Source organism: Momordica charantia (genome assembly GCF_013281855.1).
Source record: "Momordica charantia cultivar OHB3-1 chromosome 6 unlocalized genomic scaffold, Mcharantia_2.0 BLBB01000006.1, whole genome shotgun sequence".
NCBI classification, from domain to species: Eukaryota; Viridiplantae; Streptophyta; class Magnoliopsida; order Cucurbitales; family Cucurbitaceae; genus Momordica; species Momordica charantia.
This window is the reverse complement of record NW_028275164.1, coordinates 5,428,206-5,448,519: the sequence shown is the minus strand read 5'-3', so window position 1 is coordinate 5,448,519 and position 20,314 is coordinate 5,428,206. Positions and strand designations below refer to the sequence as shown.

Below are 20,314 nucleotides of genomic sequence, written 5' to 3'. Positions count from 1 at the left end.
GTTCCTTTTTTTCCTTTTCTTTCCGTTTACAGAATTTGATTTCACTGTGCACGTGCGTTTGATTTTTTTGACTTTTGCCATAACTTTTTTGCCCAAAGACCCCTTTCATCTTTGATATGATCAGAGTTCATGGACATTTTTTTTCCTAACCAAAATGTTGAATATCGAATAAAAACTTTAAATTAACTCAATTTTGTCAGTTAATCGGTGGTGTATGCATAAATTCTTGAATATAAAAAGAAGATTTGTTTTTTTAAAAAATTAATTATTATTTCGACGAGGATCAAACTTTTGGTTTTGTTTTTAATTTTTAATTTATTGGGATGGAGGTTTCGAACATTAAAATTTTTGTGTGCATGTATCTATCTATATATATAATTATCTCTATTGATGTATCTATTAAATGTGGTGGACATAAATAGCCATACTCCTGAAAATTATGAACACGTCGGACCCACCAAAGTTGACCCTCAGATCCAATCAACGTGCTAGCAAAATATCAAACTAATTTCCAATTTATGTTATTTTAGTTCTAACAATTAATTTTATAAGATATGAAATACTTGTTTGGGTTTTTCTTTAGTCTTTTGTTCTTTTTAGAATAGTTTGGGTGTTTTTAGGTGAGAAAATTAAATTTAAAAAACTAACATAAAAGCTTCCTTTTAGAAAACTAATTTCCTTTATTCTTTTTTTTAGTCTCCTTTAGAAGCAAGAACAATTTAGAAAAGAAAAGCTTCAAGAGTGAAATTCTTGAAAGCTAAATGCTTTAAATATGAAGTGAAACTAGACGAAGAGCAACGTAAAAGAAGGAATAACACCTCTTACTTTATAATTTAGAAAGTATATATCAAATACTTAAGATTTTGTAATTTTTTTTAGTTTGACCCTTTAAATTTTTTTAAATATGAAGTATATAAAAGAAAGAAAGGAAAAAACATTCAAAAAATAAATATTTGACAAAGTGAAAGTTGGAAGCCGAGGTTCCCCTACGCTCGCAAGGATTAATAAAGAGCTTTTATTAAAGAAATCATTTACTATAATATCTTTCATTTTTTTATTATTATTATTTTACCACTTACACTCATCCTCCACTATTAATGATCAATAATAATATAAAACTTTTCGACAACTAATAAAATCTATTATGGATATTCTTAGACAACTCATTCGAAATAACTTAATATCAACTTAAGAAAAAAAAAATAGTGAGGAAATTTTGTAACATATCTTGAATGAGGCAAAAAGTTGGGTTGAATGATTCTTGATTAGAAATTGGCAAAAGCAAACAAAAGTGCACTTTTGTTCATCTTCAAATAATTTAAAGGTGAGGATGAGTTTGACCCTTTTTGGATTGAACTTGATAAAGAAAATACTCGACTCTTGATCATTGAATATTTGACAACTAAGCAAAAAATAAGAAAAAAATGAAAAGATAGACTTTTTATAAAAATTAATGAGTTGTCAATTTTTCGTGACAGTAAAGATAATATTTGATCCTCGCGACATAAGTATTTTCCTTTTATAAATGGGCACATTTTTAATTTTTAATTTATTATTATTATTATTATTATTTTTTATGAAGGAGAGGTAGAGAGGAAGCATGAATGTTTGTTTGTATTATATGAAGGTGGTTGCGTGTGAGAGAGGGAAGATAACGTGGTGGGAACACAACACATTAAATTTAAAATTTTAAAAATTTAAAAATTTAAAAATTTAATGAGAAAAGTTGGATCTTGGACTTATCTTCACGCCTTGCCCTCGCCTTCACTTTCTTTCATTAAATAAATGCTTCCATCACCTTATAAGAAGACAACGCCCTACTTTTTCTACTCCCACGCCTCTCTCTTTCTCTCTCCAATTATTATATTTTCTTAATTATAAATATTATTTTGATTTCTATTTTTCTATTTTAATTCAATTTGATTTATGTACTTCTAAATTATCTATTTTAGTGGTTGATGAAGTTTAACTCTTGTAATTTTGAATGATTTATTTTAATTTATATATTTTTGAAACTTTATTTCTGTGTCTAAATCATATTTTGATCCTCTTTAAATTTGTAAATATCCTATTTTAGTGTGTTCACTTTTTAATTTTTCCTTTAGAATTTTTATCATGTTTATCTTAGTCTAAATTTTTTATTTGGTTCTATTTTGACCCTAAAATTGACTGATGTTCAAACTTTTAAAAATAATAATTTAAATATTTTGTTTTTTTTTTCTCTTTTGGATATAGTCCTTGCTATTAATTTGTTGCAAAATGGATAAAAAAAATGGAGCTAATATGATCACTTTTGAATACTTATGGTTATGAGTCGGTGTGGGTATGTAGTCGAGACATATATGTTAGTAGGGTATGTATTGAACATGTATATATTAGGTGGCAAAATAATAGCAAAACAAAGTAGTTATTTTTTTTTAAACTAAAATTTGACATTTTGAAATATAAAAAAATTCATATGGTTATTTTTTAAAAAAATTAACAAAAAAAATTAAAATAAATATACCGCATCAGTCGAAGTGGTGGAACGCCCTCCTGAGTCAAAGAGAGAGCTTATGCACCTCTCTCCCAATATCAAAATCATCTAAGCTATACTTAAATTAGTGCATTGTGTGCTCAATACGAGCATAGCTCAATAAATAAAATATTAATTATTTTACTTTTTTCGTTTATGAGTTGTTGAGCTTTTATATATATATATATATATATATATATATATATATATAAATAAAATAGAAAGATTGTTTTTTACCATATTATTCATCTTCCTCATCTCTTCCTACCTACTCTTTTCTCATTTACCCCAATAATTTCTCTTATTCATCTTCTCTTTATGCACTATTTCATGCTCTTTTTGTCTTCCTGCTTCTTTACTGTATATTTTATCTCAACTGTTACAAATATAATAAAGAGAAATTAACTTTATGTACTAATTTACCTTTGAGTATGGTATTGGATTAAACCTAACACAATGATGGCTTTCTTAAATCATATTAACGATTAATTGGCAGTCGTTGCTGGCTAATTCATTTCAAATTAATACTCTCAAGATTTGCACAAAGAAAATTCGTGCTTCAATTAATATATAGTATTATAAGCTTTAATTTGATTCTAATAGGGATTTCATTGTCAATTTATATAGTTTTTTTGCATACATTTTCTTTAATTTATTTCAGCGCTCCTAAAAGAATATAATTTTTAATGACAACTCGTAGGAACATGTTTTAAATTCTCTAAAAAAAAAAAAAGATTTTTAGCAATGAAATTATATTTCATGGCTGAGAAGTGAGAACATACCTGCCGACATTTTTAGAACCGAAACATTTCTCTTTTCTCTTTTGAAATTAAAAAACACACCAATTTATCAACTAAATATTTTGGTTTGACTTTTGTCAACTAGAAACTATAATAAATGGCTATCCAGTTATTTTGCATAGAGAGAAAACAAAACAAAACAGTAGTTAATTAAATGAATCTTTAATAATAATGGTTTGTTGTACACAGTAAATAAAATTATAAATTAAAATAAAAATTTAAACCTAATTTAATTAGTTAAAGTATAATTATCAACTTTAATCGGCTCGTTGAAACTCAAAGGAAAAAAATATATATACAAACAAAACATTAGTTTTAAGAAATCTTAAAACACTTATGATATTAGTTAAAGTATATAGACGTCAAAATTATTAAATAGACACAGTTCAAATATTAAATTGATAATTTAACATTAAAAAACACTTATGATAAGGAGTTTTTTTTTTCTTTTTTTGGCCTTCTTGTATGAATTATTTTTACTCTATTTAATCAATACCTAGTTAAATTATAAATTCTATTCCTCAATTTGTTTAATGTGGTGTGTCCATCACAATCTTTATAATTAAAAAATCATCTCCAATAAATCTTTAAATATGATAGTTATCCATCTCATCCACATATATATAAAAACATTATATAATAATAACCTCTTAAACTTTTAAATTTTGTGTGCCTAAGAAATCTTTATTATCAAATTCATTAGCGTATTGATTACACGATAAATAAACGATTTCATCTTATCTGGATAACCATTAAAAAAACCTGACAGTTCATTATTTAAAAAAAAACTCTATCTATTTATTTTTCTTTTTTAATTATCAAATATTCAATGGGGTTAAAAATAATATTCATGTCAACCACCAAGAACCCGATACTTTTCTTAAAAAAAAATGTATACTCTTTTTTTTTGTTTTGTTTACCTCTGACAAGTAGAAGGGAAAAAAAAAAGAGGAACATTTATAGCAAGCACAACAACCCCCGTCTCCCTCCTCAGTCCTCCCCCTATATAGACACAATCACTCACCACAGCCGCAGTCCACAGCCACAAAAATAAAAGCCTTTTTCTTCTTCGTTCTTGTTTCCCGTTTCTTGTTTCGACATGGTTGTTATGATCGAAAATGGACTATTGTCAAGGGCCTTAAACGCGAGAATCATGGGTTCCGGGGCAGAAGCCATGGTTCTGGCTCATGGGTTCGGGACAAACCAGTCATTATGGGACAAAATCCTTCCGAAGCTGTGCCAGCACTACCGGGTCGTGGTGTTCGACTGGAGCTTCTCGGGCGCCATTAAAGATCCGAATTTGTTTGACCCTCAAAAGTACTGTTCCTATTATGGGTTTGCCCAGGATCTGATCGCTCTCCTGGAAGAACTGGGCCTCTCCTCCACCATCTTCATCGGCCATTCCATGTCCGGCCTTATTGGATGCATTGCTTACACCCAAAGCCCTCACCTCTTCCAAAGACTCATTCTTCTCTGTGCTTCCCCCAGGTAATTGTCAAAGCCTCCCAAAAACTGAGTTTTTTTTTTTTTTTTTTTTGTAGCTATATTGGAAGATATATTCTTATTTTAATCGTTTGTGGAGTGGTTTTCCTCTCGGCATGAAATATTTGTCTATCGCATCTCTTACTGTATCATATCTCTGATTAAACTAATCATTTATAATCACCAGGTTAGGTATTGGCCATACTTAGATACTTGCCACTCATTATAGCCAACACCCATATTTTACAAATAATTAGTATTACATTTTTTACAAGGAAGAAAAAAAAAGAAATATATATATATATATATATATATATATATATATATATACGTGAAGAAAAAGAGATAAAATATTCAAAAAGATAAAATTTTGATTTCCTCATTCTTCGCTTTGACCAAGAGTGGAGGGATGTGAAAATTTGACACAATTTCAAATTCTCTCTTTTAAAAAAAATAATAATAATAAGGGTTGTTTTCATCTATTATTCTTTTGTCAATTAAGCAACCATTAAAGAGAGAAAAAATACTTCCATCTTAAATAATTAATTTTAGAATATCCAACAAATCAACAAAGTTTATCTATAAGTGACGTCGTATTAAAATCTGTAGACTTTTAACTAAATGACATTTAAAAAAAATGAAATTTTTTTGGTATGTTATCGCCTCAAATGGCATATCATGTGGTTTTTTAAAATATGACATTTAAGATGTTATATTTGGTATCTACTTATTTTCAATCTAAAAAACATGTAAGATAGTAAAAAATGATTTTAGAGTGCTTTTAAAGTTTCTCATCTTGTTTGGTGAGATACATAAAATACCTTCTAAAAAGTTTTAAATACTTTCAACAGCACTTAAACATTTTTTTTTCCTTTCAATTGTATTATGCTTTTAGTACTTCTCTATAAGCCACTTAACAAACTCCAATCAATCAAATAGATGTTGGAATATACTTTTTGAGCTTACCAAAATCCTGTTAAAATTGTTTGATAAAATATACTTGCCTACACATCAGTAGGACTTCCACGACTTTTTTTTATTTTGTTATTATTGTTGTTAATATAACAACACTAATAAAACCATGTGGGATGAATTCAAACTCATGACTTGTTGATCGGAAATAAGTGTCTTAACTAATTAAGTTCAAGTTGACCTAACTTTCTGATTTCATTGGTCTTATTTCTATTATATTAATAACACTCCACATAAGTCGATTAAAGCTCCTAGTGGATGTAAGCAAGTACTTTTCTTTGTTTGATTCCATGCTAAAATGAGTCGTAAATGTGTTCTTTTTAACATCATGTTGACCGTTATGTTGTTAGGTATATAAATACAGAAGATTATGAAGGTGGTTTCGACAACTCGGACATAGAGCAGATCATTGCAAATATTGAATCAAACTACGAGAATTGGGCTACAAACTTTTCTTCTCTGGTTGTGGACGAATCCGATCCTGTCTCGCTGGGCAGGTTTCAGAAGTGCTTGCACGAGATGAGGCCTGAAGTTGCAGTAAGCTTGGCCAAGACTGTTTTCTGCTCAGACGAGAGAGATGTTCTTGAGAAGGTCGACATTCCATGCACCATCGTACAAACTAAAACCGACATCGTCGTCCCGGCCTCGGTTGCTACCTATATGCAGAAGAAGATTAAGGGCAGTTCCACAGTGGAAGTTATAGACACCCAAGGCCATTTCCCTCACTTAACCGCACACCTCCAGTTGCTTCAAGTTCTTGGAGCAGTCTTGGGCTTTTGACCCTTCTCTTTCTTTTCTTTTGGAGTGGGGTCAGAAAAGGAAATGAATAATAAGTCAGTGTGAAATTTAGTGTGGAAATTCATAGTGTTGCTGGAGAGTAGATGAAATTAAGATTGTTTTCATGTAATGGCTTTCAGGTGTAATTGGTTAGGTATTTTCATCCAATAGATCTACCAAGCTTAGTCTCTCGGAGTTTGTTTCAAGTTCAAAAGATGGAACTATTCTATACTACACAGCCAGGTAAGTTAGTTTGTTTGGCTTCACAAATAGAAATACATCTCATAAGCAAGAAAATTCTGGGGAAAAAATAAGCAATGTACACCATCCGAGTTCAATATGTAACCTGATTTCTCTCATCAATAAGTAGGCCGGCGAATGATTTTATTTAGAAACAGGTTCCACTTCTCAAGCTCTGCAGTAACTCCAGGTACCCTGAACTTTCGGGATAAATGTACCTGCAGGTTTCAAAAGAAAGACATTAATGACAGACGACTGTAGACTTTTAAGGACGCTTGAGAAGTAGTCGTTATTAACTTATTGGAATTGGCCATATAGATGGGGAAGAGGATCTTATGTCAAAATCATCAGGTCAGGACATGGTTTTAAAAAAATGGCCTACCAGTCCACCTATCTTAACAATATTTGGTAATCTAAAATTATAAGTGATTCAGCCAAATTGTCGGGTTTACCACTTTTCGGAAGTCTTAAGATCAACACTGAGCATAGTTCCCTAGTCGCAACTCATGACTAAACTCAGTTGAAAATTGGAATTTTCACTCAAAAAAAAGAACAGACCAACACTGAATAGTAATTTAAGCAGATAATGGTCGTGTAATAAATGTAGAATCCTTGAGAAAATAGTGTATATAATATACCCATGTCGAAATAGGAAATCAATGATGACAAGAGAACAATTAGGCTTGAATAACTGCGTCCTCCGTATCACATTTGCAACATTTGTGACAGGCAACAACATGAATCCTTCAACCTCACCATCTGCCGAAAGTTTAGTCAGCAAGTTAGAGGCATGAAATTTCTAAATGTACAAAGATATGTATTGAACATAATATAAACAGTATGTATACCGGGGGTGGGGCAAAAAAGAGAGTTATTAAGAGCCATTCTAGATTTAAATGCAACGTAACATATCTAGTAAGATACATTTTGAATAATGATGTAAACAAAAATTTGTCAGGTTAGCTAACCTTGATTCTCTGGTATAAAGCTTTCAGGAAGCTTTAAATCGTAACAGAATTGAACATCTCTCTTGTAAGTGTGACCTTTAATGTCTGAATATGAAACGGCACCAACTGGTATGGCCCTAAGACAAAAACATATCATGAAGCCACCACCACAACCATGAATATAAGGTTAATGGTATCATGAAATTATCATAAAATTCTTAGGAACTTACTCATTTGATAATGATCTCGGTATGCATGCTTCCTCCTCACATTCCTTCATTAGATTCTCAACACAAGGGATGCCCTGAGGCTATTACTATCATAATGTCAGAGACTAGCTACAAAAGCACAATAAGCATGATGCTCGGCACATTTCTAACATTTATAACTTTTCATCTACTTGACTAGTAGAAAAGAATACTTTTAATGTCATGTAACATTCCTTTTTCAATTTCAATGACCTTATTGAAAAATGGTTTAAAGACCCGTCGATATATTAACCTACTGGAAAGTACTTAGGTCTAACATCTAGCTGAAGAAAATTAAAAGGAACAGAATGCTTTATACCATCCAATCATGAAGAAAAGAAGAAAAAGAGAATAGCCTTCTATTTTCACATTTTAACGAGACAGAAGCACATGCAAGGAAACTAAGCAATATTTAGCAATTATTTGTTATATACCAGCCCTCCAGCTACTAAATGATCCAGCATTCCAGGAAAGGTTTGCTTCGTTTGACTTCTTTTTGCTACCCACAAAAACTTCTTTCCCTCCTTCTCAACATAACCATTCATATGAACTCCATAAACCTGTGCTAAGAAAAGCGCCAAAGAAGGCAGGTAGAAGTTAGTGAAACCCGGTATTGGAGTAATAAAATTTTCAGTAATCTACAACCAGGCGGCCAGTTTCTGTCTCCGACAGGCATGTTCAACAATAAATTGCCCTTCAATGTACAGGCTCTTTTTAATAGACAAGTGACATAATTTACTCACTTTGTATGAACAACATCAGATAACAGTAGGATAAATACTACTGAGTCAAATCCCAAACATAAAGGGTTTCAAACACCATAGCATCGAGTAAAATTCTAGATAACCCTTCAAAAAGTTTCACTTAACCTGCAAAATTATATATAAAGGAAATTCCCTCTTAAGCTTATTCTTCAAGGCATTTCCCTATCATTTTCTAATGAACCAATACATTGTTCATCTTCTCCAGACTGAAGCCACATTAAAGAAAATTCTTTATTCTGGCAAGTAACAAGGATATGAGATCCAAAAGGAATATAAAAAAGAGAAAACAAGAAAAGTTCCAACAGAGGCCAAAAAGGGTTACAAAAGGCTCTCAAATTGGCTTATTTAAAAAAGGAAGAACAATTACAAAAGATGTCAAGCTGAGACCGATTTCCTCCATATTTCCCCTGCCTGTCGTAGAAACTGTCTATAAAAGTCCACAAGATTAAAACATAGCAATCACTACATTGACAACAAGGTTTTTCTGTCCTGAGCCCAAAATGTTGAATGGGAACGATGTCCTGCTACAACTTTTGAGAGAGGAATTCCAAGGAAAGTTACAAGTAGCTCCTGAGTCCTGATTTTCAGTCTTTCAGTGTCCTTATTGCAACCTTTGAGGAGATATGGTTAAGCTGAGCTTTTTCTTTTAGGTTCTGTTGGATAAATTAACTTTTGCATGAGCAAGCGAGGGACCACAAGAAAAGTCTGATTTTTGGGGAAATTTTAATTTCCGTACAGTTTATTATTGCAAACACTGCAGGAAGGGAATCGCTCTGTGGCTGCAGGACAGGTATCGAACATGGTGGTAAGGTGATCCACAGACTCTCAAGAAAAGATACTAGATTTATCCAGGTTCCAAACCCTACAATCCTCTCATCATGCAAGGAGTAAAGGCAACAATTTAAGTAAAGGAATCCATTCCCAATCTCCCTAGCATTAGAATTCCCTCTTATATCACTTTTTCATTCCTCTTTTATACATTTCTGTTGGTTAAGTTATACAGTCTTAGAAATTTAACAAAGAGGTCTGCAGCTTCTCCAAGGAACCTCCCAAAAATTAACCTTAACATGATCACAACCTTGAGAAGGTAGGCAGGATAAATTTTAATGTGTTACCAACTTACCATGGGCAACTAGGACTACTTTGAGGGCTATTGCACAAAAGTAGGCACGTCTCATTATATCATTCTTGCAGGAAATTTATTCCCAATATGAATTCTGTGTATCTATGTTTTTTGAGAGTGCGTGTGAGAGTATTTCTAAGTTTCAACCAACGGAAGGTTGAGTTTAGTCCCATATAAAAGCAGGGAAGAAGAAAAATAAAAATGATGTCGATCTTGCCATAGAGGTGTGTCAAAATAGCTGCTGAAGAAACATAAAGGAGGTAAAACTAGAAGAAAAATGCTGGTGGATTTTATTGGGTGCCACACTCCACGATTTAACTTTTGAACAAGGCAGGAGATGAGCACGTGTCTATAAGGAGTATTTACAGAAATAATGTAGTCGCCAAGTAAAATTTTTCTAGAACTAGTACCAGAATGATGTCTGCCAAAACATCAGTTACTTCGAATATTGTACGTATATACAGAACGTATTATTGGTTCAAATTTTATTTGGACCTAAAAACCAAACTTGTATAAACAGATTTCGACAGATCAAATGGCCTGCAATTTTCAAGGGGCTAAATAAAAGGCTGGATCAAAATATGGCTTTCAAATCATGTAACAGAAAATTAGAACAAGAATTATAAGTTTCCACAATGCTGTAGAAGGTGAACATTCGCACCTTTATTCCAAAATAAGGAGCTGCAGCACGTTCGAGAGAGAAAAAGTTTGGCGCACCAAAGGACGATGTAACAGGGTATAGCTGACAGAGTTCATGGTTATCCACAGTTAGCCTCAATAAGTATTACCTTGCTCTAAATTTACCTATCTAAAAAGGACCAGCCTATTTTGAGCATTAAACAGAAGAAGGCGATTATCTTTTAATATACAAGACATATTGAAAATTATTGAAATCATTGATTTGAATTGGAATCACAAACAGTACCTCGTTCCGTGTACCTGGAATAATTTCTTCACCCAAGCATTTGACTACATCTCCAACTGCTTGTGTCCTATCTTCGGGTGTTTTCAACGATTCATGCAAGGTTAAGTAAGCGCGAAATTGAACAGAATCATCCCCGGAGAAGGTAAACACATTCGCATATTGCTTCAGGTGTTCAGCGAAACTGCATAAAGTACATTAAAATATACTGATCGAACCTATCCGTTGTATATAGCAACCATACACAAGCCAAGTACAATGAAATGGGCGCAAATAAATGGTATTGACGATACAGATGGAGTGTATCCAGAAAGATGTAACATAGGAGCCTCACCCGTGGTGCACGTAGCCAACAATTTGATCATCGACGACAAACGGAAGAAATTCAGATTGCATATCCTGTTACAAGATTTAATCAATTCCAAAATGTAAAATGAATTCAAGCGTTCAATTGCTGCGCGAACCTATAACTTCCGTCTTCTGTTTGTACAACAAATCAAAAAGAAAAGGAGAAAGAGACCTACTGATCCACGATTGCAGAGCTTGACCTTCTCGAAATAGCCTGTGAGATCTGAAGGATCATCCTGATAGATTTCTGGTAAAGAAATGCGGAGAACGTCGTCCCAAGTGAAACTGCTGGCGACCGACACAGAACGGGAGGCGACTGATATCGAGCGGTGTACTACTGTTGGCCGAAATGTAGACGCCATTGGATACGTCGTCCGGGAAATTGTGGAAGCATTGCAATTGGAAGAGATAGTGGAGAAGTTACGAAACCTGTGACTGTGTGAAGCGAGAGATTTGCAGGCCATGAATTGGATTGGAGCCATCTTTCCAGAACTGGAACTACTGTAGCAAATCTATAATCTATAATATATTAAAAACTCAACATTTTCGCATTATACCCTTTTAATTTTCCCTTAATTATAAAACCAATAACTCAAATTAATTTTAATCTATAAAGTTAAACCAATATCACACAGTAAGTATAGATTGAACCATGCATCCTTTACTTTTTTCTTAATTATAAACCAATAATTCAAATTAATTTTAATCTATAAAATTGAACCAACATCACACAGTAAATATAGATTGAACCATGTGTGAACTCATGGTAAGAAGCAAGATAGACTCGTCAGTCATAGATTCTAAATATCCAAAGAAATATGGCAGAATCTCCCTCAAAATACACTTTTGGTGCTGAATTTGAGATTAGGTTTTTATTTAATCTCTGAATTTCAAAAAGAGACAATTTTGTCCATGACCCTTAGAACATAATTTTAAAAGTTCTCATTTCTATTAAGAAATCACTTCTACCAAACGAATCCTAAAATAACTATGTTGTTTATTCATTCCTTGTATATTTGGAAGTCAGCTCGAACTCATTTTTATTTCTTGCCAGTGAGATAACCATTTTCTTTCCTTTTCTATGAATTATGATCCCTGCATTCCTTGTATTGCTTAAATGACCATTTTTAGACTAAAAGAAACTAGCAATTTTATATTCGATTAAGCTTTTGGCCATTTCGTTCATATTATGGGAGATGAGAGAGGATAACATAGGTTATGTCAAATACTTAGCAAGAAGAATTGGCTCTTATGTTAGACTCGGTTCATTCTTACAACAACAAAAAAAAAAAAAAAAGGTAAAATTACGTTTGGTAATATTCTCAAGAAAAAAAACAAAGAAATATTAGTAAATTAAAACATATATCCACACATTCCCTAACTCAAACCAGTTTCAAAGATGAAACTGCAGGCCTCATCTACTTACAAACACTTAAAAGGTCAACAGAATTAAGATTTGTGCCGACTCCGAAAAAGCATTGGGATTTTTAATGCACCATTTTTTGTTTTTCTTTTAAATAGATTTTTAATGCACCATTGTATCCCGAATATAAATTAAATAATTAAATGTACCCGATCTATTTACTCAGTTATAAGTGGATTTAAACTCTGACCTTTGCTATCTACGAGACAACATAACTGGGTTGGGTGGGATGTGAAGAAACGGAAATATAGCATGCATTCCCCTTGCTTGGTACTAAGAGGTTTCATTCCCCTTATCGAGATATTGATATTAGGAGTTGGGTACTTGAGACAGGAAATGCATCCATTCCATCCATGTACGTATCAAAAACGGATGGAGGTCATCAGACAACCTATCTGAACCGGTGATCAAGTAAGGGAAACTCGATGCAACAATTTATAAATGTCTCAATGTTTTTTTTAATGGTCTGAATATTCAAAAACTAAGACCATTCCAATGCTCCTTTTCGCATGTTAGGATAAGCACGAAAATTAAAGCTTCTATAAAGACGGATACCCAATCCATATAGAAATACTAAAAATGCAGTAATATATACTCAAGTAGAAGTTCTACCTCAAAGCCATCACCATCATGGAATACCAGCAAGCACTCGAGCTTGGAACGTTATGATGGGAGAGTTTAACAGGGTTCCATTTGCTTGACTTCAAGGGTGAAGTAATATATTATACCCTGAACAACTCATGAGTTGTTTTTACCATCTTCACAAATTCAAAGGTTGTATCCTATATTCATAATAAATATCATCAAACTATTTCTAATGAGAATGCCACAAGAAATACATTTTGTTTGTTGCAATAGTTAACGGCTCTCTCTGCTAATTCTTGAAGCTCCTTTGAATGTAATCGACCGCTAGGTATAAGGCAAATAAGACCCAAATTAAAAGTGTTGGGGAAAGAGGGCATATCAAAACCCTGCATTCATACATATAATAAAAAGATAACAAATAATTAATAAAACGAGAGGGAAATAAGAATATAATTAAGAGAAGATGAGGAAAACCTCAGTTTTCTCCCATGCAAGAGAGTATTTTATCCACTCTTCATCAGTCATCTCACGAAGGCCACAGAGAAAAGTACAACTATCCTCACCAGCAATGCTTGAACTTGAAGAAACCATAAAAAATATTTGTAAGAAAGACAAAAAAAAATTAATTAACGAGATCGCTGTGAACATATGAATTATAACAACTTACGATAATATTTATTTGGAACTGCCTAAAATGTTATGCACGAGTGAAAAATATTATGACACTACCCTCATAAATAAAATATGAACTTTTACAAAACATTTATACTTACATCCATTCTAAACAGTAGAGTGAAATCTTTAGGATTTGACGGAATCCGAATTTGGCACCTAATTGTCCTAACATTCCTCCGCACCCTATACGATTTACACTTATAAATATCTTCTTTCCGGTTGTATTGGTTTACACTAACGAGATATGAATCAAAGTAGGAATATTTATTTGAAATAGTCTGATATGTACGAGTGAAAAACATAATAATACAGTGAAACAAGATTAAGACAGAGAAAATAGCCGGTGCATATATGGAAGGAACCAAGCAACACAATTGGTAAAATCCAAATTTCAATGTCGTCTATGACTAATTATAAATTTGACAACAAGAACTAGAAGAAACGAATCTCATTTTGTTTGGGCCTCAACAATTGCTTCAAAGAAGATTCTATCCTAAAAGATTAAGAAACACGTCAACCGAAACCATAATCGTTCAAGTAGAGAAAACAGAATAATTTGCAATACCAAATTTCTTGAATTAATGATTTGGCGATGAGTTAAAGAGTATAGACGAAAGAAAGAGAGGGGAAGGTTTCGAAATTTCAACTGTTGAGAACAAAACCCTAATCACGTAAAAGAAATGGTAAATAGCTTAACTCTATTATTTTTCTCTTAAAAGAAATGGTAAGTCTGAATGGTAAGCAAAGTTTGATCAATATTTAAATTATTTCACCGAATCAAATTAGATGTAATTTGTAGACCAAGTCGAGACAAATCACTAAAAGTAGTTTTAATTCCAGAGCTGCGGCGGGCGACGAGAAATTTCTGGAGGAAAATCGGGAATGGAGGATTCGGGTCCGTTTATTTTGGGGAGCTTGGAGATGGGTCTCTAGCTGCGGTGAAGAAATTGGAGAGAATGGGGAGATTTGGGTCTCCTTCTTTGATGGGCATCTGTGTTTAGATCTATCTGCAGAGGCAGTTTTAGCCCATCAAATTAGAGAAGCGGGACGAAGGATGGGGGAGAGAGAGGAGAAAAGAAAAATAATATAAAATCACATTAGCACTTTGAGACTGATTTTGACTTCACCCATCTTTGATAACCATTTTCAAAGATCTACTTTACCCTAATAATAAAAGAGTTGGGAATTTTCAAGATTTCAGGATTTAAGACCCAATTTATTTTTTTCTACCACAAAATGTAAAGTGGAGGATTGAAGGAGTGTTTTATCCATCAAATATGTTGGAACTAGAGTCAATTAGCTGATAAAAGTTTTTCTTAAAAACATAACAGTTTCGGATTAAATCTCTTTGGAAAGAAAATCTTCATTTTCGATCAAGACCATACAAAGTTAGAATGCCAAAATTTCACTGACTTCACTAAATCTTGATTTCACTGCACTCAATAAGAACTCAAAATACCAGTAATAGATTTATGTTCTTATAAAGTCAGTCATCTTTGTCCAAGTATGAACACTCTCCTGTATGTGCCAACCTAACTCAAATGAGAAGAGGGTCAGCCAAACAGCAACCTTACAAAACTTTTAGTATGGGAGAATGGAAATTGAACCTTCGATTGAGAGAGAAATTAAGTATTTTATCTACTAAACTAGATCAGATTAGCTTAGCCACTTGGTGTTTGTTTCAAAGTTCAATTGGGTCAATACGGATAAAATGTGGTACTAAAATGATGAAACTAATTTTATATTCTACGGCCATGTAAGGCCAGTTTGTTTGTCTTCACAAATACACCTACTGATCGAGCAAATTCTGGCTAAACAACAGACAGTATAAACCATCCAAGTTCGATGTTTAATAAGATTGACCCGATTCCTCTCATGGAGTAGGGCGAATGAATTTATTCAGAAGCAAGTTCCACTCTTCAAACTTTGTAGTAGCTCCAGGTACCCCAAACTTTCGGGCTTAATGCACCTGCAAGTTTTAAAAGAGAAAAAAATGTATATATTAACTACAAACAACTATAAACTTTTATGGATGCCTTGAGATGGACTACATAGATGGTAAAAGATTTAATACCAAAATGATCAGGACCTGGAGGAAAGAAAAATAAAACAACAATACTTGGGTGTTCTATCTTCACACTTGCTATTAACAAAAATTTGACAGTTCTTTTAATTTATCTAAAAACAAAACAAAAATCTCCTTTTCTACATTTCTACCTCCTACCAAAATTTTAAGGTTAGTGAAAGGGTAAAAGAACTAGTATAGTATACCGTAGTACCACCAGTCTTGATGAGAAATTTTGTACCCACGAGGCACCGACAATTTGGTTAAATCCACAAATATTTATCGTCAAGACCAACACTAGGGGTTGTAATTTAAGCAAATAATGGTCGTGTAACAAATGTTAAATGTACAGCCATAGAGAAAATAGTATATAATACCCATGTCGAAACAGGAAATCAATGATGACAAGAGAACAATTAGGTTTGAATAACTGTGTCCTCCGTATCACATTTGCAACGTTTTCCACGGGCAACAACCTGAATCCTTCAACCTCCCCATCTGCCAAAAGTTTACTCAGCAAAGTTAGCGGCATGAAACTTCTAACTATACAATGATATGTATTGAAAATATATACATGCATTCATACACCGCGGATGGGACAAAAATATAGAGTTATTAGGATAATGTAGACTAAAATTATCAGGTTAGCTAACCTTGATTCTTCGGTACAAAGCTTTCAGGAAGCTTTAAATCGTAACAAAATAGAACATCTCTCTTGTAACTATAATCCTTGATGTCTGAATAGGAAACGGCACCAACTGATATGGCCCTAAAACAAAAGCATTGTAAAGGCACTAGGTCTACCACAGCCATGTAATAAAAGGTTATACTGGCATGAAATTATGATTAAGTTCATGTTAGGAACTTACTTATTCGATATTGATCTTGGTATGCCTGCTTCCTCCTCACATTCCTTCCTCAGATTTTCCCCACAAGGAACACCCTGAGGCTGTCACTATCATAATGTCAGGGGCTAGCTATAAAGGCACAATAAGCATGATGTGTTCGGCATCCAAGTGCACGTTTCTAAATAACATGTTTGTGCAGACTCTAAACTGCTCTTCTTAGGAAATTATCAAATTTCACGCCTTGGCCTTGACCAAAAATTCCGGTTGTTTAGTTAGGGTTTATTACAAAGTTAATAAATGTGTTAGTATCAGAACCTATCTAATTTTGTTATTAATTATCCCAACTTATGGTCCAAATTGAAAGCCAAACAAATAAAAATCAATTGCTGTTGCCTTCCTTAACTAAGTTAAACTAAATAGGCAAATGCATATAAAGAAACGTAATAAGAGAAAGTATCTTCATATAACTGCAAGCTTCTGGCAAACATATTTCTTTTCAAGTTTGAGGTTCAAAACAATATACCACAATTTTGTTGTACTATTAAAACTTAAAAAGAAAAATACTAAACGTATCTAGCAGAAGAAACAAAAGGAATAAGAGAACCAATCATCCAGAAAGCAAACAAAAGTCTCATCCTCAGTCAATCGGAAGACATTTCAGGGCTATGTTTGAAAGATGAAAGGAGTATGTGATCAATGACATCAAATCATGAAGAAAAGAGGAGGGAAAACCTTTTTCTTTTCACATTTTAACAGGACATACGCATATATGACATGACATGCAAGAAAACTAAACAATAGTTAGCTAATATTACAAACCAGCCCTCCAGCTACTAATTCATCCAACATTCCAGGAAAAGTTTGCTTCATTTGACTTCGTTTTGCTATCCACAAAAACTTTTGTCCATCCCTCTCAACATAACCATTCATCTGAACTCCATAAACCTGTGATGAGAAAAGCACCAAGAGAAGGCAGGTGGAAGTTAGAATAACTAAGCAGTGGAATAAATATTTCCAGCAATGTAGGTGGGTATTGAATAGTATTGTAAATATTATTTCAGATTTTGTATTTATATTCAGAATGACGATCAAATATTAACTGGTTTCAAATTTATCGAGACCTAACAACCAAGCTTATATAAACAGAGTCCATACAACATATAGCCTGCAATTTTGAAGGACCTAAATAGAAAGCTGGATCAAAATAAGGGCTTCAGATTTTGTTACGGTAAATTAAAACAAGAAAGAATAAGTTTCCACAATGCTATAGAAGGGGAACATTTGCACCTTTATTCCAAAATAAGGAGCTGCAGCACGTTCAAGCGAGAAAAAAACCGGTGCACCAAAGGACGAAGTTACAGGGTATAGCTGACAGAGTTCACTTGAACACAGTTAGCCACAAGGCACATTATCTTGTTCTAAAAAGGACCAGCTTATTTTGAGCATTAAACTGAGGAAAGGCAATTGTATTTTATATACAATCTCACAGTTGCAAACAGACAGGAAGTGAAAAGTATTGAACCATTTATTTAAATCATAAGCAGTACCTCATTCCGTGTACCTGGAATAACTTCTTCGCCCAAGCATTTGACTACATCTCCAACCCCACGCGTCCTATCTTCGGGTGTCGTCAAAGATTCATTCAAGGTTAAGTAAGCGCCACATTGAACAGAATCATCTTGGGGGAAGGTAAACACATTCGCATACTTCTTCAAGTGTTCGGCGAAACTGCATAAATTACATTGGAACAAACTGATAGAACCTATCCGTTGTATATAGCAATAGTACACAAGCGAAGTTTGATGAAATTAGTGCACATAAACGAAGTAGACTACATGGACAGACAATATCTTCAATGCATGCTGTGTATTACGAGACATATAGCAGTAAGAACCTCACCCGTGGTGCACGTAACCAATAATTTGGTTATCGATGACAAACGGAAGAAACTCGGATTGCATATCCTGTTAGAAGATTTAGTCAATTCCAAACAGACATGGAACCACATTTCATCAGTCTATAGCTTTTCCTGCGCTGAATTCGAAGTGTAAAACGAATTAAAGCGTACAATTGCTACCGGAACGTAGATACTTTTGTTAATACAGCCAAACAAGAATAAAAGAGGAGAAAGACACCTACTGATCCGCGATTGCAGAGCTTGACCTTCTCGAAGTAACCCGTCAGATCTGAGGGATCATCCTGAAAGCTTTCTGGCAAAGAAATGTGGAGAGCGTCTTCCCAAGTGAAGCTGCTGCTGGCGACCGATACAGAACCCGAGGCGAAAGTTATTGAGCGGTGAACTGTTGGCCGAAATGTAGATGTTGTTGGAAACCTCGTCCGGAGAAACATGGAAGCATCGCAGATGAAAGAGATAGCAGGGAAGTTACAAAATCTGTGTGGAGCCAGAGATTTGCAGGCCATGGGTTGAATTGAAGGAGAGGCCGCCGGAACTACCCGAGCAGATAGCGAAAAAGTGAAATGTGGTCGAGTGATAAGATTTCTGAATATATATATATATATATTTTTAGTACAAAGATTTTTCTATAATTAAAAGATACTTTCTATAATTAATTTAACCCTAAACGCCGTTAAACAAGTCGTTGAACTTTATATTTTAAGAGTAGCTAAACTTGAAACTATTAGTTTTGAAACTTTTAATTTTGTGCCTAATAGATCATTTACATATTTGATATTGTCTTTGTCGGGTCGTGAATTGGGTTACTTCTGTGCAGATTTGATAACAAATATTTGTCTCTTCCATTCTTAATATATAATTATTAACTGTGTTCTAAATAGCTTGTGTCGATGCGTGGATTTCGATCCTCCGGTTCACTACCTCGCATCCACCAAACTTGTTGATCCGGGACTAGTACCTGTAAAATCAAGTGGAGCTAAACCGGTGTGACTCTAATCACACGGGCTCCGATGCTTAAGTTAACAAGAGAATAACGTAAATGTAGTCAACTCTCTCCCCCATACCTCTAAAGCTGGATCAATACTTATAGCGTGAAGTTGTTCCAGAATCTTCCGTAGCTAACCCTAATCCACCGTTGCAGGGTCTGGGCGACATCGTCGATCGAAGACGGGGGATCACTGGCTGGGCCGTGGGCAGAGCACCGGGTCGGGGTCGAGCCCTTCGTGGCTCGATGGGCTTCCCTCTGGTCGCTTTCCTCGTTCTCTGCCCCGGCGTTAGGTCACTCTTTTGGCCGGCCCGTTATGTCCCGGGCCGGTCTTCCCCAATCAGACTTCAACTCCTTGTCTCGTTTCGGGTCATTTTCGTTCTCCATAACAATGACCCACACTCTCAAAACAGAAGACGAATAATTGTGTAATGATCTTTGTTTTGAGAGTACTTGTCGCTTTGTCGTTACCACGAGATCACTGTATATCAGTGGCTAAAAATGGGAAGGTTGCTAACGCACAGGGCTTCTACCAAAAGCTTTTGATCCAATTTTGGATCTTAGTGCTTGGTTCCTGCCACTGGTTTTGTACCTTGAACTTGTCGATACTATTCATGAATTGGAAGTTTTTCCAATTTTCGTTGACCATAATCAAGTCTCCTGAGCCTGGTTTTATTCTC

At 34.0% G+C, this 20,314-nt stretch overlaps 3 protein-coding genes across 3 annotated transcripts; 1 reads left to right on the top strand and 2 right to left on the bottom strand.

Moving 5' to 3' along the window:
* Positions 1 to 4,329: 4,329 nt before the first annotated feature.
* On the top strand, positions 4,330 to 6,737 carry LOC111014472 (alpha/beta-Hydrolases superfamily protein). The gene is made up of 2 exons (XM_022289215.2): positions 4,330 to 4,803; positions 6,120 to 6,737. The coding sequence occupies exons 1-2, from the start codon at positions 4,415 to 4,417 to the stop codon at positions 6,547 to 6,549; spliced, it is 819 nt and encodes a 272-aa protein (XP_022144907.1). The 5' UTR covers positions 4,330 to 4,414; the 3' UTR covers positions 6,550 to 6,737.
* Positions 6,648 to 11,659, bottom strand: LOC111014470 (nudix hydrolase 20, chloroplastic). The gene is made up of 9 exons (XM_022289213.2): positions 11,315 to 11,659; positions 11,125 to 11,189; positions 10,794 to 10,974; positions 10,530 to 10,610; positions 8,416 to 8,541; positions 7,964 to 8,043; positions 7,755 to 7,870; positions 7,425 to 7,545; positions 6,648 to 7,004 (listed from the first exon to the last, which is right to left on the bottom strand). Exons 1-9 carry the CDS (start codon positions 11,618 to 11,620, stop codon positions 6,935 to 6,937), a joined length of 1,146 nt encoding a protein of 381 aa, XP_022144905.2. The 5' UTR covers positions 11,621 to 11,659; the 3' UTR covers positions 6,648 to 6,934.
* Positions 11,660 to 15,535: 3,876 nt separating this feature from the next.
* On the bottom strand, positions 15,536 to 19,214 carry LOC111014513 (nudix hydrolase 20, chloroplastic). The gene is made up of 9 exons (XM_022289279.2): positions 18,874 to 19,214; positions 18,634 to 18,698; positions 18,282 to 18,462; positions 18,022 to 18,102; positions 17,554 to 17,679; positions 16,756 to 16,835; positions 16,540 to 16,655; positions 16,264 to 16,384; positions 15,536 to 15,790 (listed from the first exon to the last, which is right to left on the bottom strand). Exons 1-9 carry the CDS (start codon positions 19,153 to 19,155, stop codon positions 15,721 to 15,723), a joined length of 1,122 nt encoding a protein of 373 aa, XP_022144971.1. The 5' UTR covers positions 19,156 to 19,214; the 3' UTR covers positions 15,536 to 15,720.
* Between the last annotated feature and the right edge of the window lie 1,100 nt (positions 19,215 to 20,314).

Excerpts from the sequence above, each read along its gene's own strand:
- LOC111014472 (XM_022289215.2), top strand. The coding sequence starts at position 4,415 with ATGGTTGTTATGATCGAAAATGGACTATTGTCAAGGGCCTTAAACGCG. Across the intron at positions 4,804-6,119 it reads CTTCTCTGTGCTTCCCCCAG|GTATATAAATACAGAAGATT; the intron begins GTAATTGTCAAA and ends TTATGTTGTTAG.
- LOC111014513 (XM_022289279.2), bottom strand. The coding sequence starts at position 19,155 with ATGGCCTGCAAATCTCTGGCTCCACACAGATTTTGTAACTTCCCTGCT. Across the intron at positions 17,680-18,021 it reads CTCCTTATTTTGGAATAAAG|GTTTATGGAGTTCAGATGAA; the intron begins GTGCAAATGTTC and ends TTCTCATCACAG. Across the intron at positions 15,791-16,263 it reads GATTTCCTGTTTCGACATGG|GTGCATTAAGCCCGAAAGTT; the intron begins GTATTATATACT and ends TAAAACTTGCAG.
- LOC111014470 (XM_022289213.2), bottom strand. The coding sequence starts at position 11,620 with ATGGCTCCAATCCAATTCATGGCCTGCAAATCTCTCGCTTCACACAGT. Across the intron at positions 8,044-8,415 it reads ATTTAGTAGCTGGAGGGCTG|CCTCAGGGCATCCCTTGTGT; the intron begins GTATATAACAAA and ends TGATAGTAATAG. Across the intron at positions 7,546-7,754 it reads CTTTATACCAGAGAATCAAG|ATGGTGAGGTTGAAGGATTC; the intron begins GTTAGCTAACCT and ends AACTTTCGGCAG.